At 42.1% G+C, this 19713-nt stretch overlaps 1 protein-coding gene across 1 annotated transcript in view; it reads right to left on the bottom strand.

Annotated features, from left to right (window-relative positions):
* Positions 1 to 381: 381 nt before the first annotated feature.
* The window catches only part of LOC128692504 (leukocyte elastase inhibitor), a 28865-nt gene continuing 9533 nt past the window's right edge, over positions 382 to 19713 (bottom strand). The window contains exons 2-6 of the mRNA XM_070090004.1: positions 16282 to 16623; positions 7651 to 7789; positions 5574 to 5817; positions 5132 to 5370; positions 382 to 4808 (exon numbers count right to left, since the gene is read on the bottom strand). Of these exons, the coding sequence (XP_069946105.1) occupies positions 4443 to 4808; positions 5132 to 5370; positions 5574 to 5817; positions 7651 to 7789; positions 16282 to 16622 (1329 nt within the window). The 5' untranslated portion in view covers position 16623 and the 3' untranslated portion in view covers positions 382 to 4442. The remainder of the gene's footprint in view (positions 4809 to 5131; positions 5371 to 5573; positions 5818 to 7650; positions 7790 to 16281; positions 16624 to 19713) is intronic.

Raw genomic sequence — 19713 nt, 5'->3', positions numbered from 1 at the left:
CTAATTCCATAGAATACATCAAGGCGCTCCATGATAGTGCATATACTGGTACCTTTCCGTGTAGTGTGGTCTAGCAGACGCTCCTGATCCTCACTATCCTCACGTAAGTCACAGTGTAAGCTGACTTTCTCCTGCCTACAGCCCTACACTACTTTACCAAGGTTCAACACAGCTGCCTGCAAACTCACCCTGTTCCTCTCCAGAGCTATTCCTCTCCTGCCATCACTTGTCCCTCGTCCCTTGTGGGTCTTACCCATCAATTGTTCGGTTCTATCACTTCTTTCAACCTTTTTTTTTTGCTACTCATATTATTATTAAGACAGATTTTCTTGCAAAAGGCAATAAATATAATAATATTGGAGAATAAATGAAAAGCTGGAAAATTGGCTGTAACATTTAGAAATTGTTGACATTGTTTTATGTTTAAGAAACTAGAGGTAACAATGACTTGTTTGGTAGTTTTAATATCAGTCAACAACATGAAGATCATTAAGGCTGAATTTCACCTAGACAAAGAATGCACAAATTCCTATAAGAGGTATTAAAATCTTCTCTTTATATATATATATATATATATATATATATATATATATATATATATATATATATATATATATATATATATATATATATACACACCGAGAGATATACGCCTCTGTGTATACATTGTTTTCTAACATTAGGTTAGGTAAGGTTCGTCAGGAAACAGGACAAATGTTTCCTGACGCGGGTCTTAGTCAGATGATGACCCGCCTTTGGAGCTTTTGGTCATCTGACCGAGGCCTTCCGCTGGCTTACCGGTCCACCCCTTTAAAAATTATGGTCATTTATAACCATTGTTATATTTTTCTAACATTGATTTTTGACCACTTATATAAACATTAACACTAGAATATGGCAAACTGAAAACAGAATATATAATAGAATAATATCTACTTAGTATTTTACATCACGAAATAGTGGATAACTTAATAAATAATCATAAGAAATAATCATAAAAGAGAAAGGGAAAAAAGTCTTCATGGCACATTTATATCTTTTTTGTTAAAAATTACATATTTTTCAACAATCAGGGAGGCCTAGGAAAGTCAGTGATAAGTATCAGTCACTAGTGATATCCCTTGTCAGTGATAAGTATCAGTCACTAGTGACATCCCTTGTCAGTGATAAGTATCAGTCACTAGTGATATCCCTTGTCAGTGATAAGTATCAGTCACTAGTGATATCCCTTGTCAGTGATAAGTATCAGTCACTAGTGATATCCCTTGTCAGTGATAAGTATGAGTCACTAGTGATATCCCTTGTCAGTGATAAGTATGAGTCACTAGTGATATCCCTTGTCAGTGATAAGTATCAGTCACTAGTGATATCCCTTGTCAGTGATAAGTATCAGTCACTAGTGATATCCCTTGTCAGTGATAAGTATCAGTCACTAGTGATATCCCTTGTCAGTGATAAGTATCAGTCACTAGTGATATCCCTTGTCAGTGATAAGTATCAGTCACTAGTGATATCCCTTGTCAGTGATAAGTATCAGTCACTAGTGATATCCCTTGTCAGTGATAAGTATCAATCACTAGTGATATCCCTTGTCAGTCATAAGTATCAGTCACTAGTGATATCCCTTGTCAGTGATAAGTATCAGTCACTAGTGATATCCCTTGTCAGTAGGACTCTGGAGTCAGTGTTCCAATACCTCTGCAACCCACGTCTATGTTCAGGGTTCATCTAATGGCACCTCTAGTATTTCTTCTAGAATCAGTATCTCAAAGGGAACTGATGCAAACAAACCATGGTACCGTAGTTTGATACAAACCACAGTACCGTGGTTTGATACAAACAAACCACAGTACCGTGGTTTGATACAAACAAACCACAGTACCGTGGTTTGATACAAACAAACCACAGTACCGTGGTTTGATACAAACAAACCACAGTACCGTGGTTTGATACAAACAAACCACAGTACCGTGGTTTGATACAAACAAACCACAGTACCGTGGTTTGATACAAACAAACCACAGTACCGTGGTTTGATACAAACAAACCACAGTACCGTGGTTTGATACAAACAAACCACAGTACCGTGGTGTGATTACCGTCGTGTCAATACGATTTCGCTAGTCTGTAATTTTATATTAGTTACATCATCTTAACATTTCCTATTTCTTTTATCCGGTTCCTTAGTTATGATTGTTACTTTGTCTTAATCCATGATGTGAGGGTTAATTAAGTTGCTGTTCTGGCGTTCTAAACTATATGTGTTTCTCAGTTCTGATACATATGTGTCTCAGAATCTAACATGTGTTACAATACACAAATAACCCGCACATAGGAGAGAGGAGCTTATAACTACGTTTCGGTCCAACTTCGGCCATTTACAAAGTCACGGTATTGTGTCTTGCTCTTTCTCGCCTATGTTAACTGCATCGCAGTATCTAAAATAATAATAAACACAAGCAGTGGTGTCATAAATGTTATAATGTTAAGAATAAACATAGTTGTTAATTAACTTTTACAGGCAATGTAAAAGCTGAGCCTCAACCAGAGAGATGTTGTGGGTCACTGAGCTTGTTAGTATAACAACCAGAGATGTTGTGGGTCACTGAGCTTGTTGGTATAACAACCAGAGAGATGTTGTGGGTCACTGAGCTTGTTGGTATAACAACCAGAGAGATGTTGTGGGTCACTGAGCTTGTTGGTATAACAACCAGAGAGATGTTGTGGGTCACTGAGCTTGTTGGTATAACAACCAGAGATGTTGTGGGTCACTGAGCTTGTTGGTATAACAACCAGAGATGTTGTGGGTCACTGAGCTTGTTGGTATAACAACCAGAGAGATGTTGTGGGTCACTGAGCTTGTTGGTATAACAACCAGAGAGATGTTGTGGGTCACTGAGCTTGTTGGTATAACAACCAGAGAGATGTTGTGGGTCACTGAGCTTGTTGGTATAACAACCAGAGAGATGTTGTGGGTCACTGAGCTTGTTGGTATAACAACCAGAGAGATGTTGTGGGTCACTGAGCTTGTGGGTATAACAACCAGAGAGATGTTGTGGGTCACTGAGCTTGTTGGTATAACAACCAGAGAGATGTGGGTCACTGAGCTTGTTAGTATAACAGCCAGAGATGTTGTGGGTCACTGAGCTTGTTGGTATAACAACCAGAGAGATGTTGTGGGTCACTGAGCTTGTTGGTATAACAACCAGAGATGTTGTGGGTCACTGAGCTTGTTGGTATAACAACCAGAGATGTTGTGGGTCACTGAGCTTGTTGGTATAACAACCAGAGAGATGTTGTGGGTCACTGAGCTTGTTGGTATAACAACCAGAGAGATGTTGTGGGTCACTGAGCTTGTTGGTATAACAACCAGAGAGATGTTGTGGATCACTGAGCTTGTTGGTATAACAACCAGAGAGATGTTGTGGATCACTGAGCTTGTTGGTATAACAACCAGAGAGATGTTGTGGGTCACTGAGCTTGTTGGTATAACAACCAGAGAGATGTGGGTGGATTACAAATCTTAAACGCTCTTAAGAAAACCTTATGAACCCCCCTAGTGTGTCCTGGTAATCTGGTTAAAACCTTATGAACCCCCCTAGTGTGTCCTGGTACTCTGGTTAAAACCTTATGAACCCTCCTAGTGTGTCCTGGTGCTCTGGTTAAAACCTTATGAACCCTCCTAGTGTGTCGTGGTACTCTGGTTAAAACCTTATGAACCCCCCCTAGTGTGTCCTGGTGCTCTGGTTAAAACCTTATGAACCCCCCTAGTGTGTCCTGGTTCTCTGGTTAAAACCTTATGAACCCCCCCTAGTGTGTCCTGGTGCTCTGGTTAAAACCTTATGAACCCCCCCTAGTGTGTCCTGGTTCTCTGGTTAAAACCTTATGAACCCCCCCTAGTGTGTCCTGGTGCTCTGGTTAAAACCTTATGAACCCCCCCTAGTGTGTCCTGGTTCTCTGGTTAAAACCTTATGAACCCCCCCTAGTGTGTCCTGGTGCTCTGGTTAAAACCTTATGAACCCCCCCTAGTGTGTCCTGGTTCTCTGGTTAAAACCTTATGAACCCCCCCTAGTGTGTCCTGGTGCTCTGGTTAAAACCTTATGAACCCCCCCTAGTGTGTCCTGGTTCTCTGGTTAAAACCTTATGAACCCCCCCTAGTGTGTCCTCGTGCTCTGGTTAAAACCTTATGAACCCCCCCTAGTGTGTCCTGGTGCTCTGGTTAAAACCTTATGAACCCCCCCTAGTGTGTCCTGGTGCTCTGGTTAAAACCTTATGAACCCCCCCTAGTGCGTCCTGGTTCTCTGGTTAAAACCTTATGAACCCCCCCTAGTGTGTCCTGGTGCTCTGGTTAAAATTGTAATTTTTTAGTTTTTACACACTTGATATCTACTTTCTTGTCTTCTCCACATCCTTATATCTGCACAATAAAATTCTGAACTATCTTATTTTCCCTTTTGTATTTGTGCCAGTGTCTGGTTTTCAAAGACACTGCCGCCTTTCCTGGTGTCTCCCGCAGGGTGCTTGTAGGCGCCCATGAAGAGTACATTCTTCATCTGATTGTCGAAGATGAGGAACAAGAAGGGTCTGTTGCAGTGAAACTTGAGGAAATTGTTGCGTGGCTTTCCGAAGCCAAACCTGGTGTAACCAATCTGCCCCGTCGCTGCCGCCGCCTCAGTGCCCTCCTCAGACACCTCAACGAAGGCCTTGTGGATAGTCTTGCTGACGCTGAGCACCTCATGTACTACGAAGTCCGTCAGGTTGGCAGAGCTAATGTTGAACAAGTCATTGATGCCGAGGTTCTTGAGGCTCTGGTGGGGAAGGTATGCAAAGTGTTAATTGGTGAATTTGTCTGTGTCCCCATTCTCCCGGCCTGTCTCCATTTTCCACAGTTTGTTTCCCATTCTCTCAGTCTACCTTCCTTTCTCAGTCACCTCTTTTGATCATAATTAACCAACAGATGTTTCGTAAATAATTTTACAGCATAACTTAATTATTTTTACTTCGTTTTTAACTTTTCCAAATGCTTTTTTATGTTCATATATACTTGTCGGTTTTCTAAACCATTTACATAGCATACATAGATTTGTCTCCCCCCTCTCTCTTTCTCTCTCTCTTTCTCTCACCTACTTACCTCCTTCAGCTCATCTTTGAGTGTCTGTTCAAGCCTAAACTTGGGCAGGAGGACGTCAACGAGCACAGTTTGGCCACTCCATTTGCTGATTAAGTTGAAGAAGGTTCCACCATTCAGGGCTGACACCATTCTCGAGAATCCGATTTCTCCTTCTTCATCTGGTAGCAGCAGCAACATGGAGATGTCGCCCCCGATGTAAGGCAGCTCAAGAATTTGGGCTCCCAGCTGCGGTGACTTCGCTGAAGAACGAATAAAAGCAAGTTTTGAACTAGACCGTTAAATAGGTGTTGGTATGGTTGCTTACTAGTTCAGCGATGTGGACTTCTCAAAGCCCTTTTCCCGAATTATGCTCACTTATTATTAATGAGAGGAAGTGAGAAAGAGGGAGAGGAAAAAGGAGACATATATTAAGCAGTACAATAAGCAGTACACCTCGCCATACTTTGCCTGAGATAAGTCCTGAGGTTCATCATAGGCACGTCAACGGAGTGAGCGGGGCTTATGAAGAATTTCTGGTTGGTGGTGGAGGAGGGCTGGAACCGGTGCATCCAGATGCCCTTGAAGTAAGCTGCGTTGACGAGCATCATGAGTGCGTCCACCATGTCGTCTGGGGTGACCACCTGTGGGATGAGGCCCTTGGTGGTGCTCGACACGAAATCGTTGATGGCAGCCGCAGTTCCAACAACCTGACAGTGATGGAAATGCTTGCTGAATTATAATATGATAATGAAACACCTGACACAGACAAATCAGAACGTCTGTATTCCTGCTGAATATGGGAACACAGACACTCAAATGACATACCTCCTCTCCCACTGGAAAAATTACTACTAATATTACTACTACTTCGAATATTACTACTACTACTACTACTAACAATAATAATAATAATAATAATAATAATAATAATAATAATGTATGCCTGCCTCCTTGGTTCCAGGTCCCAGCTTTCAAGTAAGCTGTTTCTGCGCTATCAAGTCCTCTGAGTATGTCGTATTTAGTACGTCGTTACGTGGTAATTTTGTCTCTACTGGTTCTGTAATCATTATAGTAATGGTATCCAAGACCCTCTAGTTCGCGAACAAGACACATGTGTAAATAAAGACAACAACGTGTTATGCATCTGGTTCTTCTCTCTTCCGGTATTGTAAATTTAAATTCTTGGTGGATACTAGACGCCCCCGCTGCCACAGAATCAATGAGACATTTAAAAGATCGCGAACGAATCTATGTATACTCACATTTAGATGAGAAAAGCCCAAAACCTTTGCTCAAACTCATTTCTTTTAGAGAGATGCAGACGCCAACTCGAGTGCCAAGGTAATAGTGATTTTCTCATTTTGTACAAGTTTTATGTTATTTGCAAGTTTACTTCCTAGCTGTTTTGTGACGTTGGCTGAGACCATCTTCCCGGTAATGAAGTTTAAACCTTCTCTCTGATATATATTTATTTTAATTCTGAATCAATAAATTCATGATACATTAATTTTTATAGTTTTATATACATTGATATTATTAGCAATCGTTAACAGTAATTTAGTGACCGGTATAATAACAGACCTAAAATAATAAATTTGTAAGTTTTTTAATTGATTTTCATTAATAATATCAACATTAAATCTTTTTGGCTTCCGTTTTATTTTCATTCAATTAGTCATATTAAAAATGACATCTGTTTTCTCACGTCACTGACTTTATAAAAACAAGTTGATTCACGAAATATATCTTAAAGAAAAAAGTAATTTGTGCGACTTCAGGCAGTAAATCCAAACATATTAAGCAATGTACAGTGATTTTAGTGGTGGGTTCATACACATGCAGCAATGTTTCTCTGTTGCTAAGTAGTGTATAGTAGAGTTGTATTAGGTATATACCCAGACATTTGAGTTTCTCACTTTGCAAGTAGTGCTTGACTATTTTAGTACTGGGTACATGCTGAGACAGTTGTGCTTTATAGGAGTTAAGTAATGCATGGCAGTGTTCTTCTCAGCTGTAAATATTACATGATATTGTTAATGGTGGGAACATACCTAGATGCTGGTGTTTCTCGGTGTGTCAAGTTATATATGAGGAACCTCAGTGCTGGATATGTACCCAAATACGTATGCTTCTCGGTAGACAGACTGAGAGTCACACATAAATCCCAAACTTTGTTATGCATTAAAGTATAACTGAAAGCTAGAAACACAATAATTTGCATCCTTAATGGTAGTAACACCCTAATTGCTTAAGGAAAGTGCTACATCTCTATACTACAGAAGCTTTGATAACTCTGAACATTATACAGCCTTCAAAATATCTCTTGTCGTCTTGGTAGGAAGTTTGGTAAATCTTTTGGTCAAAAGAACGTAAAACAAAATATACTGTTGACTATAACAAAGATGCAAAATTTCGTTATTAAAGATGAGTGACAAGTACATGATGATAATGGACAAAAAAAAAACAAGAATAAACATTCACGAGAAAGTATTTGCGAGGAAAAATTATTGAGAAAAACAGGTAAAGATGAGAATACTCACGTTGGAGAAGTCAACACTCTGTAGCTCTTTGTAGAAGATGCTGGTAATGCAAGGTCGAAGGTGGAGGTTGTTGTTGAAGTACACACGGCTGGCCATGCTGAACGTGTAATGAGGATTCTTGATTGCTCGCTGAGCATACCTGCGGGACGACGCAAAACTTTAGTGAGCGTTAGGTAAGGTTCGTCAGGAAGCAAGACAAGTGTTTCCTGACGCGGGTCTTAGATGATAACCCGCCGTTGGAGCTTTTGGTTATCAGACCGAAGCCTTCCGCTGGCTTACAGATCGACCCCTTTAAAAATTATGGTCATAGTTATAACCATATGACAGCCAAAGGAAGACTGAATGAAAGTGTATCATTAAGCGCGATCACACGAAGGCGCAGTAATAGGCTCGTCCCTGTAAATCTGTGGAAAAAAAATGCATAGAAAATGCGATTAACTAGGATGTTTTATTTGTCGGTCATCTACGCATACATATCAATATTTTCACAGATCGATTAATTTAATACAGATCCACAAATAGCAGATGAAAACGATCAAAGTCAGGTAATTCACTCACATTGTGACTATTAATGAATGCTTATAAAAACTAATCTCCCACCAACATGGGTGTGGCAAGAAGTTGACTCTCCTCTCCCCAGCGTACAGAAATATTTCAATTTGAATTTGTCTTATTAGGCCAACATTGTGTAGTGGTTAGAACATTAGACTGCTAATTTTAGAATGAGCTTGTCATAGGTTTAAATTCTTTCTGTTCTGAGAACTGTTAACAATATTATTATTATTGTTGTTTCGTGAGTCAGACAGTCACTTATTTTCAGAAGATTAAAGTATTCGTGTTCTGGGTTACTAGAGTACATGTCTGCAAGACAGTACCTGTGTGTCCTGGGTTACTAGAGTACATGTCTGCAAGACAGCCCCTGTGTGTCCTGGGTTACTAGAGTACATGTCTGCAAGTCAGCCCCTGTGTGTCCAGGGTTACTAGAGTACATGTTTGCAAGACAGCCCCTGTGTGTCCAGGGTTACTAGAGTACATGTCTGCAAGTCAGCCCCTGTGTGTCCAGGGTTACTAGAGTACATGTTTGCAAGACAGCCCCTGTGTGTCCTGGGTTACTAGAGTACATGTTTGCAAGACAGCCCCTGTGTGTCCAGGGTTACTAGAGTACATGTCTGCAAGTCAGCCCCTGTGTGTCCAGGGTTACTAGAGTACATGTTTGCAAGACAGCCCCTGTGTGTCCTGGGTTACTAGAGTACATGTTTGCAAGACAGCCCCTGTGTGTCCAGGGTTACTAGAGTACATGTCTGCAAGTCAGCCCCTGTGTGTCCAGGGTTACTAGAGTACATGTTTGCAAGACAGCCCCTGTGTGTCCAGGGTTACTAGAGTACATGTCTGCAAGACAGTACCTGTGTGTCCAGGGTTACTAGAGTACATGTTTGCAAGACAGCCCCTGTGTGTCCTGGGTTACTAGAGTACATGTCTGCAAGTCAGCCCCTGTGTGTCCAGGGTTACTAGAGTACATGTTTGCAAGACAGCCCCTGTGTGTCCAGGGTTACTAGAGTACATGTCTGCAAGACAGTACCTGTGTGTCCTGGGTTACTAGAGTACATGTCTGCAAGACAGCCCCTGTGTGTCCTGGGTTACTAGAGTACATGTCTGCAAGTCAGCCCCTATGTGTCCTGGGTTACTAGAGTACATGTTTGCAAGACAGCCCCTGTGTGTCCAGGGTTACTAGAGTACATGTCTGCAAGACAGCACCTGTGTGTCCAGGGTTACTAGAGTACATGTCTGCAAGACAGTACCTGTGTGTCCTGGGTTACTAGAGTACATGTCTGCAAGACAGCCCCTGTGTGTCCTGGGTTACTAGAGTACATGTCTGCAAGTCAGCCCCTATGTGTCCTGGGTTACTAGAGTACATGTTTGCAAGACAGCCCCTGTGTGTCCAGGGTTACTAGAGTACATGTCTGCAAGACAGCACCTGTGTGTCCTGGTTTACTAGAGTACATGTCTGCAAGACAGCACCTGTGTGTGCTGGGTTACTATAGTACATGTTTGCAAGACAGCCCCTGTGTGTCCTGGTTTACTAGAGTACATGTCTGCAAGACAGCACCTGTGTGTCCTGGGTAACTAGAGTACATGTCTGCAAGACAGCACCTGTGTGTCCTGGGTTTCTAGAGTACATGTCTGCAAGACAGCCACTATGTATCCTGGATTACTAGAGTACATGTCTGCAAGACAGCACCTGTGTGTCCTGGGTTACTATAATACATGTCTGCAAGATAGCCCCTGTGTGTCTTGGGTTACTAGAGTACATGTCTGCAAGACAGCACCTGTGTGTCCTGGGTTACTATAGTACATGTCTGCAAGACAGCACCTGTGTGTCCTGGGTTACTATAGTACATGTCTGCAAGACAGCACCTGTGTGTCCTGGGTTACTATAGTACATGTCTGCAAGACACCCCCTGCGTATTCTGGGTTACTATAGTACATGTTTGCAAGACAGCCCCTGTGTGGCCTGGGTTCCTAGAGTACATGTCTGCAAGACAGCACCTGTGTGTCCTGGGTTACTAGAGTACATGCCTGCAAGACAGCACCTGTGTGTCCTGGGTAACTAGAGTACATGTCTGCAAGACAGCATCTTTGTGTCCTGGGTTTCTAGAGTACATATCTGCAATACAGCCCCTATGTGTCCTGGGTTACTAGAGTACATGTCTGCAAGACAGCCCCTGTGTGTCCTGGGTTACTAGAGTACATGTCTGCAAGACAGCACCTGTGCGTCCTGGGTTACTAGAGTACATGTCTGCAAGACAGCATCTGTGTGTCCTGGGTTTCTAGAGTACATATCTGCAATACAGCCCCTATGTGTCCTGGGTTACTAGAGTACATGTCCGCAAGACAGCACCTGTACATCCTGGGCTACTAGAGTACATGTCTGCAAGACATGTACTCTTTTAACCTGTAAAGACTAAAAGAAGTATATATGATTTTGGTCATGAACTATAATTTGGACTATAAAACTTTCTAGGTGATAGATACCTGAACTTAGATACGAAATATATTGTATCATGCAAAGTCAGATATAACTCTACAATATTATTTAAAACAATAGACTAACAGGTACTAGTCTACACAATGACTAAAATCCTAAGATGACTTCATGGCCGCTATTTTAAGCTTATTTATGCCATATCTATTCTTAGATGATTAATTGATGATGCGAAGAGCTAAACCAGTGTGACTCAGTGTAATCAGCGATGAAGGCTCGATCCTCCCGCCGCTGAGCTCTTACTTGTGTCTCCAATATGTATTATAATACAACATCTATTATAATACAACATCTATTATAATACAACATCTATTATAATACAACATCTATTATAATACAACATGTATTATAATACAACATGTATCATAATACAACATGTATCATAATACAACATGTATTATAATACAACATGTATCATAATACAACATGTATTATAATACAACATGTATCATAATACAACATGTATCATAATACAACATGTATTATAATACAACATGTATCATAATACAACATGTATCATAATACAACATAAGAACATAAGAACATAAGAACGAAGGAACACTGCAGAAGGCCTACTGGCCCATGCGAGGCAGGTCCAAGTCTCCTACCGGCTTAAGCCAATGCACCCAACCTAGTCAGGTCAGGTCACATTGACTTAAGGGAGGAACACGGCAACCGACCTGTTAGCACAAGCTATCAGGTCTAACTCACACCCACCCACATCTACTCATGTATTTATCCAACCTATTTTTAAAGCTACACAACGTTCTGGCCTCTATAACGGTACTTGGGAGTTTGTTCCACTCATCCACAACTCTATTACCAAACCAGTACTTTCCTATATCCTTCCTGAATCTGAATTTTTCCAACTTAAAACCATTGCTGCGAGTCCTGTCTAGGCTAGATATTTTCAGCACACTATTTACATCCCCTTTATTTATTCCTGTCTTCCATTTATACACCTCAATCATATCCCCCCTAATTCTACGTCTTTCTAGAGAGTGCAGTTTCAGGGCCCTTAGTCTATCCTCATAGGGAAGGTTTCTGATACATGGGATCATCTTTGTCATCCTCCTTTGTACATTTTCCAGAGAATTTATATCCATTCTGTAATACGGTGACCAAAACTGTGCAGCATAATCTAAATGAGGCCTAACCAAGGATGTATAGAGTTGAAGAACAACCTGAGGACTCCTATTATTTATGCTTCTTGATATGAAGCCAAGGATTCTATTAGCTTTATTGCGAACACTTATGCACTGTTGTCTTGGTTTCAGATTACTGCTAACCAGAACTCCTAAATCTTTTTCGCAATCCGTAATATTAAGATCTACATTATTTAGTTTATATGTGGCATGGTTATTGTCCTGTCCAACATTTAGAACTTTGCATTTGTCTATATTAAACTGCATCTGCCACTTCTCCGACCACTGCATCAGTCTATTCAAATCTTCCTGGAGTGCTCGAATGTCCTCGTCAGAATGAATTCGACGGCCTATTTTGGTGTCATCGGCAAACTTGCCGATGTCGCTCTTTATGCCCTCATCTATGTCGTTTATGTAGATTGTGAACAGCAGGGGGCCCAACACTGACCCCTGTGGAACACCGCTCGTGACGCTTCCCCACTCTGATTTCCCCCCATTTATGCAAACTCTCTGCTGCCTATTTGTCAACCATGCCTCTATCCAGGAAAAAATTTCTCCTCCTATTCCATGTGCTTTAATTTTCCTCAATAGTCTCTGATGTGGGACCCTGTCAAAAGCCTTACTGAAGTCCATATACACAATATCATATTCATTACCATGATCTACCTCCTCAAATACCTTAGTGAAAAAAGTTAATAAATTCGTAAGGCAGGAACGCCCCTTTGTAAAACCATGCTGAGATTCGTTGATTAATTTATGCTTTTCAAGATGGCTACGAACTGCCTCGGCAATTATTGATTCCATAAATTTTCCCACTATGGAGGTTAGGCTTATTGGTCTATAGTTCGAAGCTAAGGACCTGTCACCTGTTTTGAAAATAGGTATCACATTTGCCATTTTCCACTTATCTGGCACCATGCCAGTTTGTAGTGATATGTTGAAAAGATTAGCCAAAGGTGTGCTAAGCTCCTCTTTACATTCCTTTAGAACCCTTGCATACAGTTCATCAGGGCCTGGGGATTTGTTAGGTTTTAATTTATCTATTTGCCTAAGGACCATGTCACTTGTGACCCTAATAGTGCACAGTTTATTATCGTCCTGTTCTACATAATTTATCATTACTGGAATATCGCTGGTATCCTCCTGTGTAAAAACTGAGAGGAAGTATGTGTTAAAACTTCTACACATTTCCTTATCACTGTCAGTGAGCTGACCCGAGGAACTTTTGAGTGGGCCTATCTTGTCCCTGATCTTACTTCTGTATACCTGAAAGAATCCTTTTGGGTTAGTCTTCGATTCTTTTGCAACTTTAACCTCATAATCTCTTTTTGCTTTTCTAATTCCCTTTTTTATTTCTCTCTTTAACTGAATATATCGATTTCTTAATTGCCCCTCTCCTCTTTTGATTTGCCTATATATGCCTCTCTTTTGACCAATCAGATATTTTAATCTATTGTTCATCCATTTAGGATCATTTTTGTTTGATCTGATTTCCCTATTTGGAACATAATTTGACTGAGCAGCTAGAACTATGCCCTGGAAAGCATCATATCGGCAACCATCACCACCTACCTGACCCTTAGTCAGGTCATTCCAGTTCAGCCCACCTAAGTAATTTTTCAGTCCTATGAAATCAGCCAAGCGAAAGTCAGGGACGGAGACTTGATTGCCATTATTAGGGGAATTCCATGATATATTAAAACTGAGTGATTTGTGATCACTCTCCCCAAGCTCATCATTAACCTCAAGATTATTAATTAGTGTTTCCCTACTGGCAAGAACCAAGTCAAGGAGGTTATTTCCCCTAGTTGGCTCTGTCACAAACTGTTTTAAAAAACAATCCTGGATCGTATCAAGAAAGTCACCCGACTCTAAATTTCCTGTCAAATTGCTCCAGTCAATCTGTCTATAGTTGAAATCTCCCATTAGCACAACATTTTCGTATGTAGATGCCTTACGAATTTCGTCCCATAGAAGTTTACTGCACTCCCTATCAAGATTTGGGGCCCTGTAAATCACACCCAAAATTAGTTTTTCTCGGCCCTCGAGAAGCTGTAACCAAACAGATTCAGTGGCTGACGCTTCTAATTTAATATCTTGTCTAACACAACAATTTAAATTGTCTCTGACATACATCGCTACTCCACCACCTTTCCTGTTGACCCTGTCAGTGTGGAATAATTTATAGCCTTGTATGTGACATTCAGAGGGCATCTCTCTATCTTTCAGATTGAGCCAGGTCTCTGTTATAGCAATAATATCTATGTTTCCTGCACTTGCAATTAATCTTAGCTCATCTATCTTATTTCTAACACTCCTGCTATTAGTATAGTAAACCTTAAGGGAGCTAGTCCCTTGCTGCCCTCTGCTGTCCCCCTTTGTTTGCTGACCTGTTCTATTGTCTTTATTTATAACTTCATGCTGAATGCCTTTTATACATTTACTGTTTCCAACCCTAGTGTTGCAACCTGCTTGTTTCCCACACACACCCATACCTCTATCTTCCATCAGTTTAAAATCATAGGCATTTCACCAATGGCCTTCTCAATCGAGTCTGCAAGTGCTACCACCCCTGACCCAGAGAGATGTACCCCATCCCTTGCATACATATCATGTTTGCCATAAAAGTTGTTCCAGTTGTCAATGAATGGGATTGCAAGTTCCTTGCAGTATCTGTCTAGCCAGCAATTTACACCAATTGCCCTAGACAACCATTCATTTCCTACTCCCCTTCTAGGCAAGATGCTACATATGATTGGGATCCCTCCCTTAGACTTAATGAAATCTATAGCTGACCTGTACTTATCTAGCAGCTCTTCTCTCCTGTATTATAATACAACATGCATCATAATACAACATGTATTATAATACAACATGTATCATAATACAACATGTATCATAATACAACATGTATTATAATACAACATGTATCATAATACAACATGTATCATAATACAACATGTATTATAATACAACATGTATCATAATACAACATGTATTATAATACAACATGTATTATAATACAACATGTATTAATACAACATTCATCAGTATTATATACATTGAGAAACATTTCGAACTGTCATTCCCATTAGCTCCCTTGTGGCGGGGATGGCAGACCAGAGAGGCCTAGCTTGTGGCTAGGCCTGGGAACAGTTGGTCCCAAAGATGAGGAGGTATTTGTGCCTCCTCCCATGGGAGACTTAGGTCTCAGACACTCCCTAAAGAGGGAGCCAAGGCCCGGGCCACCACTTGGACAAGGCCCGGGCCACCACTTGGACAAGGCCGGGCCACCACTTGGACAAGGCCCGGGCCACCACTTGGACAAGGCCGGGCCACCACTTGGACAAGGCCCGGGCCGGGAGAATACCGGAGAATCTTTAATAATAATAATAATAACATTTCGAATATTTTAATATTTGACTTAAGTTTACTTCTTTAATTTACTATTTAAAGCTCACATAATTTCTTCTTTAATATTCGTCTTTAATATTCTACTGTTATATTTTTCTCAGTTTACAAATGTCATCTGTTTATTCTGTTGACTCTACTAAGACATCTTATTTGTTTCATATTCCTTTACTGGAATTACTGTGTGTGTGTGTGTACTCGCCTAATTGTACTCACCTAATTGTCGTTGCAGGGGTTGAGACTCAGCTCCTGGCCCCGCCTCTTCACTGAACACTACTAGGTCCTCTCTGTCTGCTTCCTGAGCTTTGTCATACCTCGTCTTAATGCTATGTATGGTTCCCGCCTCCACTACGTCACTTGCTAGGCTATTCCGCTTCCTGACGACTCTTTGACTGAAGAAATATTTCCTAACATCCCTTTGACTTGTCTGAGTCTTCAGCTTCCAATTGTGACCCCTTGTTTCTGTGTCTCCTCTCTGGAACATCCTGTCTCTGTTCACATTATCTATTCCACGAAGTATTTTGTATGTCGTTTTCATGTCTCCCTTAACCCTTCTTTCCTCCATTGTTGTTAGGTCGATTTCCCTCAACCTTTCATCGTAGGACATTCCCCTGAGCTCCGGAACTAACCTCGTTGCAAACCTTTGCACTTTCTCTAATTTCTTGACGTGCTTGACCAAGTGTGGGTTCCTAATTGGTGCTGCATACTCCAGTATGGGCCAGACGTACACAGTGTACAGTGTCTTGAATGATTCCTTACTAAGGTGTCGGAACGCTATTCTCAGGTTTGCCAGGCGCCCATATGCTGCAGCAGCTATCTGGTTGGTGTGTGTGTGTGTGTGTGAGTGTGTGTGTGTGTGTGTGTGTGTGTGTGTGTGTGTGTGTGTGTGTGTGTGTGTGTGTGTGTGAGTGTGTGTGCGTGTGTGCGTGTGCGTGTGTGTGTGAATTTGTGTAAATAAGTTTAGCTTGTCCTCAAGCTGACAAACTTCAAATATTCTAGCGTTTACTTCACTTACGTCACACAAGCACTTACACCATTTCAAGCGCTCGCCACAGCTTCAATGTTGACGTTTTGTCCGTAAGACCGAGTTTGGCTTCCAGCTGGGTCTTGGTGTTGCCTGCCGACCCGAAGTAGGACAGAGCGAGGGACGCCCAGATGCTATAGGGGGAGAAAAAGACATTCTCGACCGTGTTCTTGAACGAGAACTGCCTGTAGAGGTCGAAGCCGAAGCCGTTGATGCCTGAGAGATCAGTCTGGAAACCTCCGGAGATGCGTCGTTTCTCGGTGAAGCAGTTGGAGACAGAGGTCTTCCCTGTTGTAGCCACAGCAATAGTCACCAAGGCAACTGATGCTACTGCCACCCACCTCATCATCCTGAAGGAAGGACGAAGGAGTTTTATCGTGATATGCTGGTATAATAAATGAAGGGGATGTAATTAACGGGCTGAAAATATTGAACCAAGACAGGACTCGCACCAATGGGTTCAGGTTGTAAAAATTTAGGTTTGGAGAGAATACAGGAAAGCACTGGATGAGTGGAACAAAATCCCTAGTAGCGTCATTGAATCGAGAACCTTGAGCAGCATTAAAAACAGGTTGGACAGGACCGTTAGTGGGTGTGGGCGGGTGTGAGTTGAACTTGCCTAACATGGGCCAGTAGGCCTGGCGCAGTGCTCCATCTTTTATATGTTTTTATGTTCTTATAAAGATTAGAAAGGCACAATACCGTGGCTGGAGCAATACACAAATAACCTGCACTTGGGAGAATGAGTCTTTTGACGACGTTTCGGACCTACTTCGGTCCAAGTCAGACTGAAATGTCGTCATATGTTCTCAGGTCCTATAAGTGAAGCTCTTGGAAGGCTGAGATGTTCTCCAAGCTTGCTCCATCAGGTGAGAAGCAGTCTCACCTTATCTCCACACTTCCTCTCAGGTCCAAACATCACAATACTTAGAGTAAGCACTAATATATATATATATATATATATATATATATATATATATATATATATATATATATATATATATATATATATATATATATATATATATATAATATGTGTATGTACTCACCTAATTGTGGTTGCAGGGCTCGAGACTCAGCTCCTGACCCCGCCTCTTCACTGATCGGTTCTAGGTCCTCTCTCCCTCTGCTTCCTGAGCTTTGCCATGCCTCGTATTAAAGCTATGTATGATTCCTGCCTCCACTACATCATTTGCTAGACTCTTCCACTTCCTGACAACTCTATGACTGAAGAAGTACTTCCTGACATCCCTTTGACTCATCTGAGTATTCAGTTTCCAGTTGTGACCCTTTGTTTCTGTGTCCCCTCTCTGGAACATCCTGTTTCTATCCACCTTATCTATTCCACGCAGTATTTTGTATGTCATTATCATGTCTCCCCTGACCCTTCTATCCTTCAGCGTCGTCAGGCAGATTTCCCTCAACCTTTCTTCGTGTGTGTGTATGTGTGTGTGTGTACTCACCTAATTGTATTCACCTAATTGTGGTTGCAGGGGTCGAGACTCAGCTCCTGGCCCCGCCTCTTCACTGATCGCTACTAGGTCCTCTCCCTCTCTGCTTCCTGAGCTTCGTCATACCTCTTCTTAAAACTATGTATGGTTCCTGCCTCCACTACTTCACTTGCTAGGCTATTCCACTTCCTGACGACTCTATGACTGAAGAAATACTTCCTAACGTCCCTGTGACTCGTCTGAGTCTTCAGCTTCCAGTTGTGACCCCTTGTTTCTGTGTCCCCTCTCTGGAACATCCTATCTCTGTCCACCTTGTCTATTCCCCGCAGTATCTTGTATGTCGTTATCATGTCTCCCCTGACCCTTCTGTCCTCCGGTGTCGTCAGTCCGATTTCCCTCAACCTTTCCTCGTACGACATTCCCCTGAGCTCTGGGACTAGCCTTGTTGCAAACCTTTGTACTTTCTCTAACTTCTTGACGTGCTTGACCAGGTGTGGGTTTCAGACTGGTGCTGCATACTCCAGTATGGGCCTAACATACACAGTGTACAGTGTCTTGAACGATTCCTTATTAAGGCATCGGAACGCTATTCTCAGATTTGCCAGGCGCCCGTATGCTGCAGCGGTTATTTGGTTGATGTGTGCCTCCGGTGACGTGCTCGGTGTTATGGTCACCCCAAGGTCTTTCTCCCTGAGTGAGGTCTGTAGTCTTTGTCCACCTAGCCTATACTCTGTCTGCGGTCTTCTTTGTGTGTGTTTGTGTGTGTGTGTGTGTGTGTGTGTGTGTGTGTGTGTGTGTGTGTGTTGTGTGTGTGTGTGTGTGTGTGTGTGTGTATGTGTGTGTGTGTGTGTGTGTGTGTGTGTGTGTGTGTGTGTGTGTGTGTGTGTGTGTGTGTGTGTGTGTGTGTGTGTGTACTCACCTATTTGTACTCACCTATTTGTGGTTGCAGGGGTCGAGTCCTAGCTCCTGGCCCCGCCTCTTCACCGGTTGCTACTAGACCCTCTCTCTCCCCGCTCCATGAGCTTTATCAAACCTCGTCTTAAAACTGTGTATGGTTCCTGCCTCCACTACGTCATTTTCTAGGCTATTCCACTGCCTTACAACTCTATGACTGAAGAAATACTTCCTACTATCTCTCTGACTCATTTGTGTCTTCAACTTCCAATTGTGGCCTCTTGTTTCTGTGTCCCCTCCCTGGAACATCCTGTCCTTGTCCACCTTGTCTATTCCACGCAGTATTTTATATGTCGTTATCATGTCTCCCCTGACCCTCCTGTCCTCCAGTGTCGTCAGGCCGATTTCCCTTAATCTTTCTTCATAGGACATTCCCCTTAGCTCTGGAACTAACCTTGTTGCAAACCTTTGTACTTTCTCTAGTTTCTTGACGTGCTTTATCAAGTGCGGGTTCCAAACAGGTGCTGCATACTCCAGTATGGACCTGACATACACGGTGTACAGTGTCTTGAATGATTCCTTACTAAGGTGTCGGAATGCTGTTCTCAGGTTTGCCAGGCGCCCATATGCTGCAGCAGTTATCTGATTGATGTGTGCTTCCGGAGACATGCTCGGTGTTATACTCACCCCAAGATCTTTCTCCTTGAGTGAGGTTTGCAGTCTTTGGCCACCTAGCCTATACTCAGTCTGTGGTCTTCTGTGCCCTTCCCCTATCTTCATGACTTTGCATTTGGCAGGATTAAATTCGAGAAGCCATTTGCGTGTGTGTGTGTGTGTGTGTGTGTGTGTGTGTGTGTGTGTGTGTGTGTGTGCAAAACAATCACAGGGGGAGCTGAATGATAGTTCTAGGCCTTTGGTGTTGCCATCAACATATCTTCAGGAGCTTGCAGTGTTGCATAAGTGAGTAGGAAGTCGAGATAGATTAGTTCAAAGGACACGCAGCACACGCAGCCGCAGCAAGCAGCAACAAGGCTGCTCCTATATCTTGCCGTCCCCTGGGCCTATCCGAACTCCAGTGATGGACAAATTTGCAAG

This window comes from Cherax quadricarinatus, chromosome 30 (genome assembly GCF_038502225.1).
Source record: "Cherax quadricarinatus isolate ZL_2023a chromosome 30, ASM3850222v1, whole genome shotgun sequence".
Taxonomy (NCBI): domain Eukaryota; kingdom Metazoa; phylum Arthropoda; class Malacostraca; order Decapoda; family Parastacidae; genus Cherax; species Cherax quadricarinatus.
The sequence above is the reverse complement of the archived record's forward strand: the minus strand, read 5'-3'. Positions and strand labels throughout refer to the sequence as shown.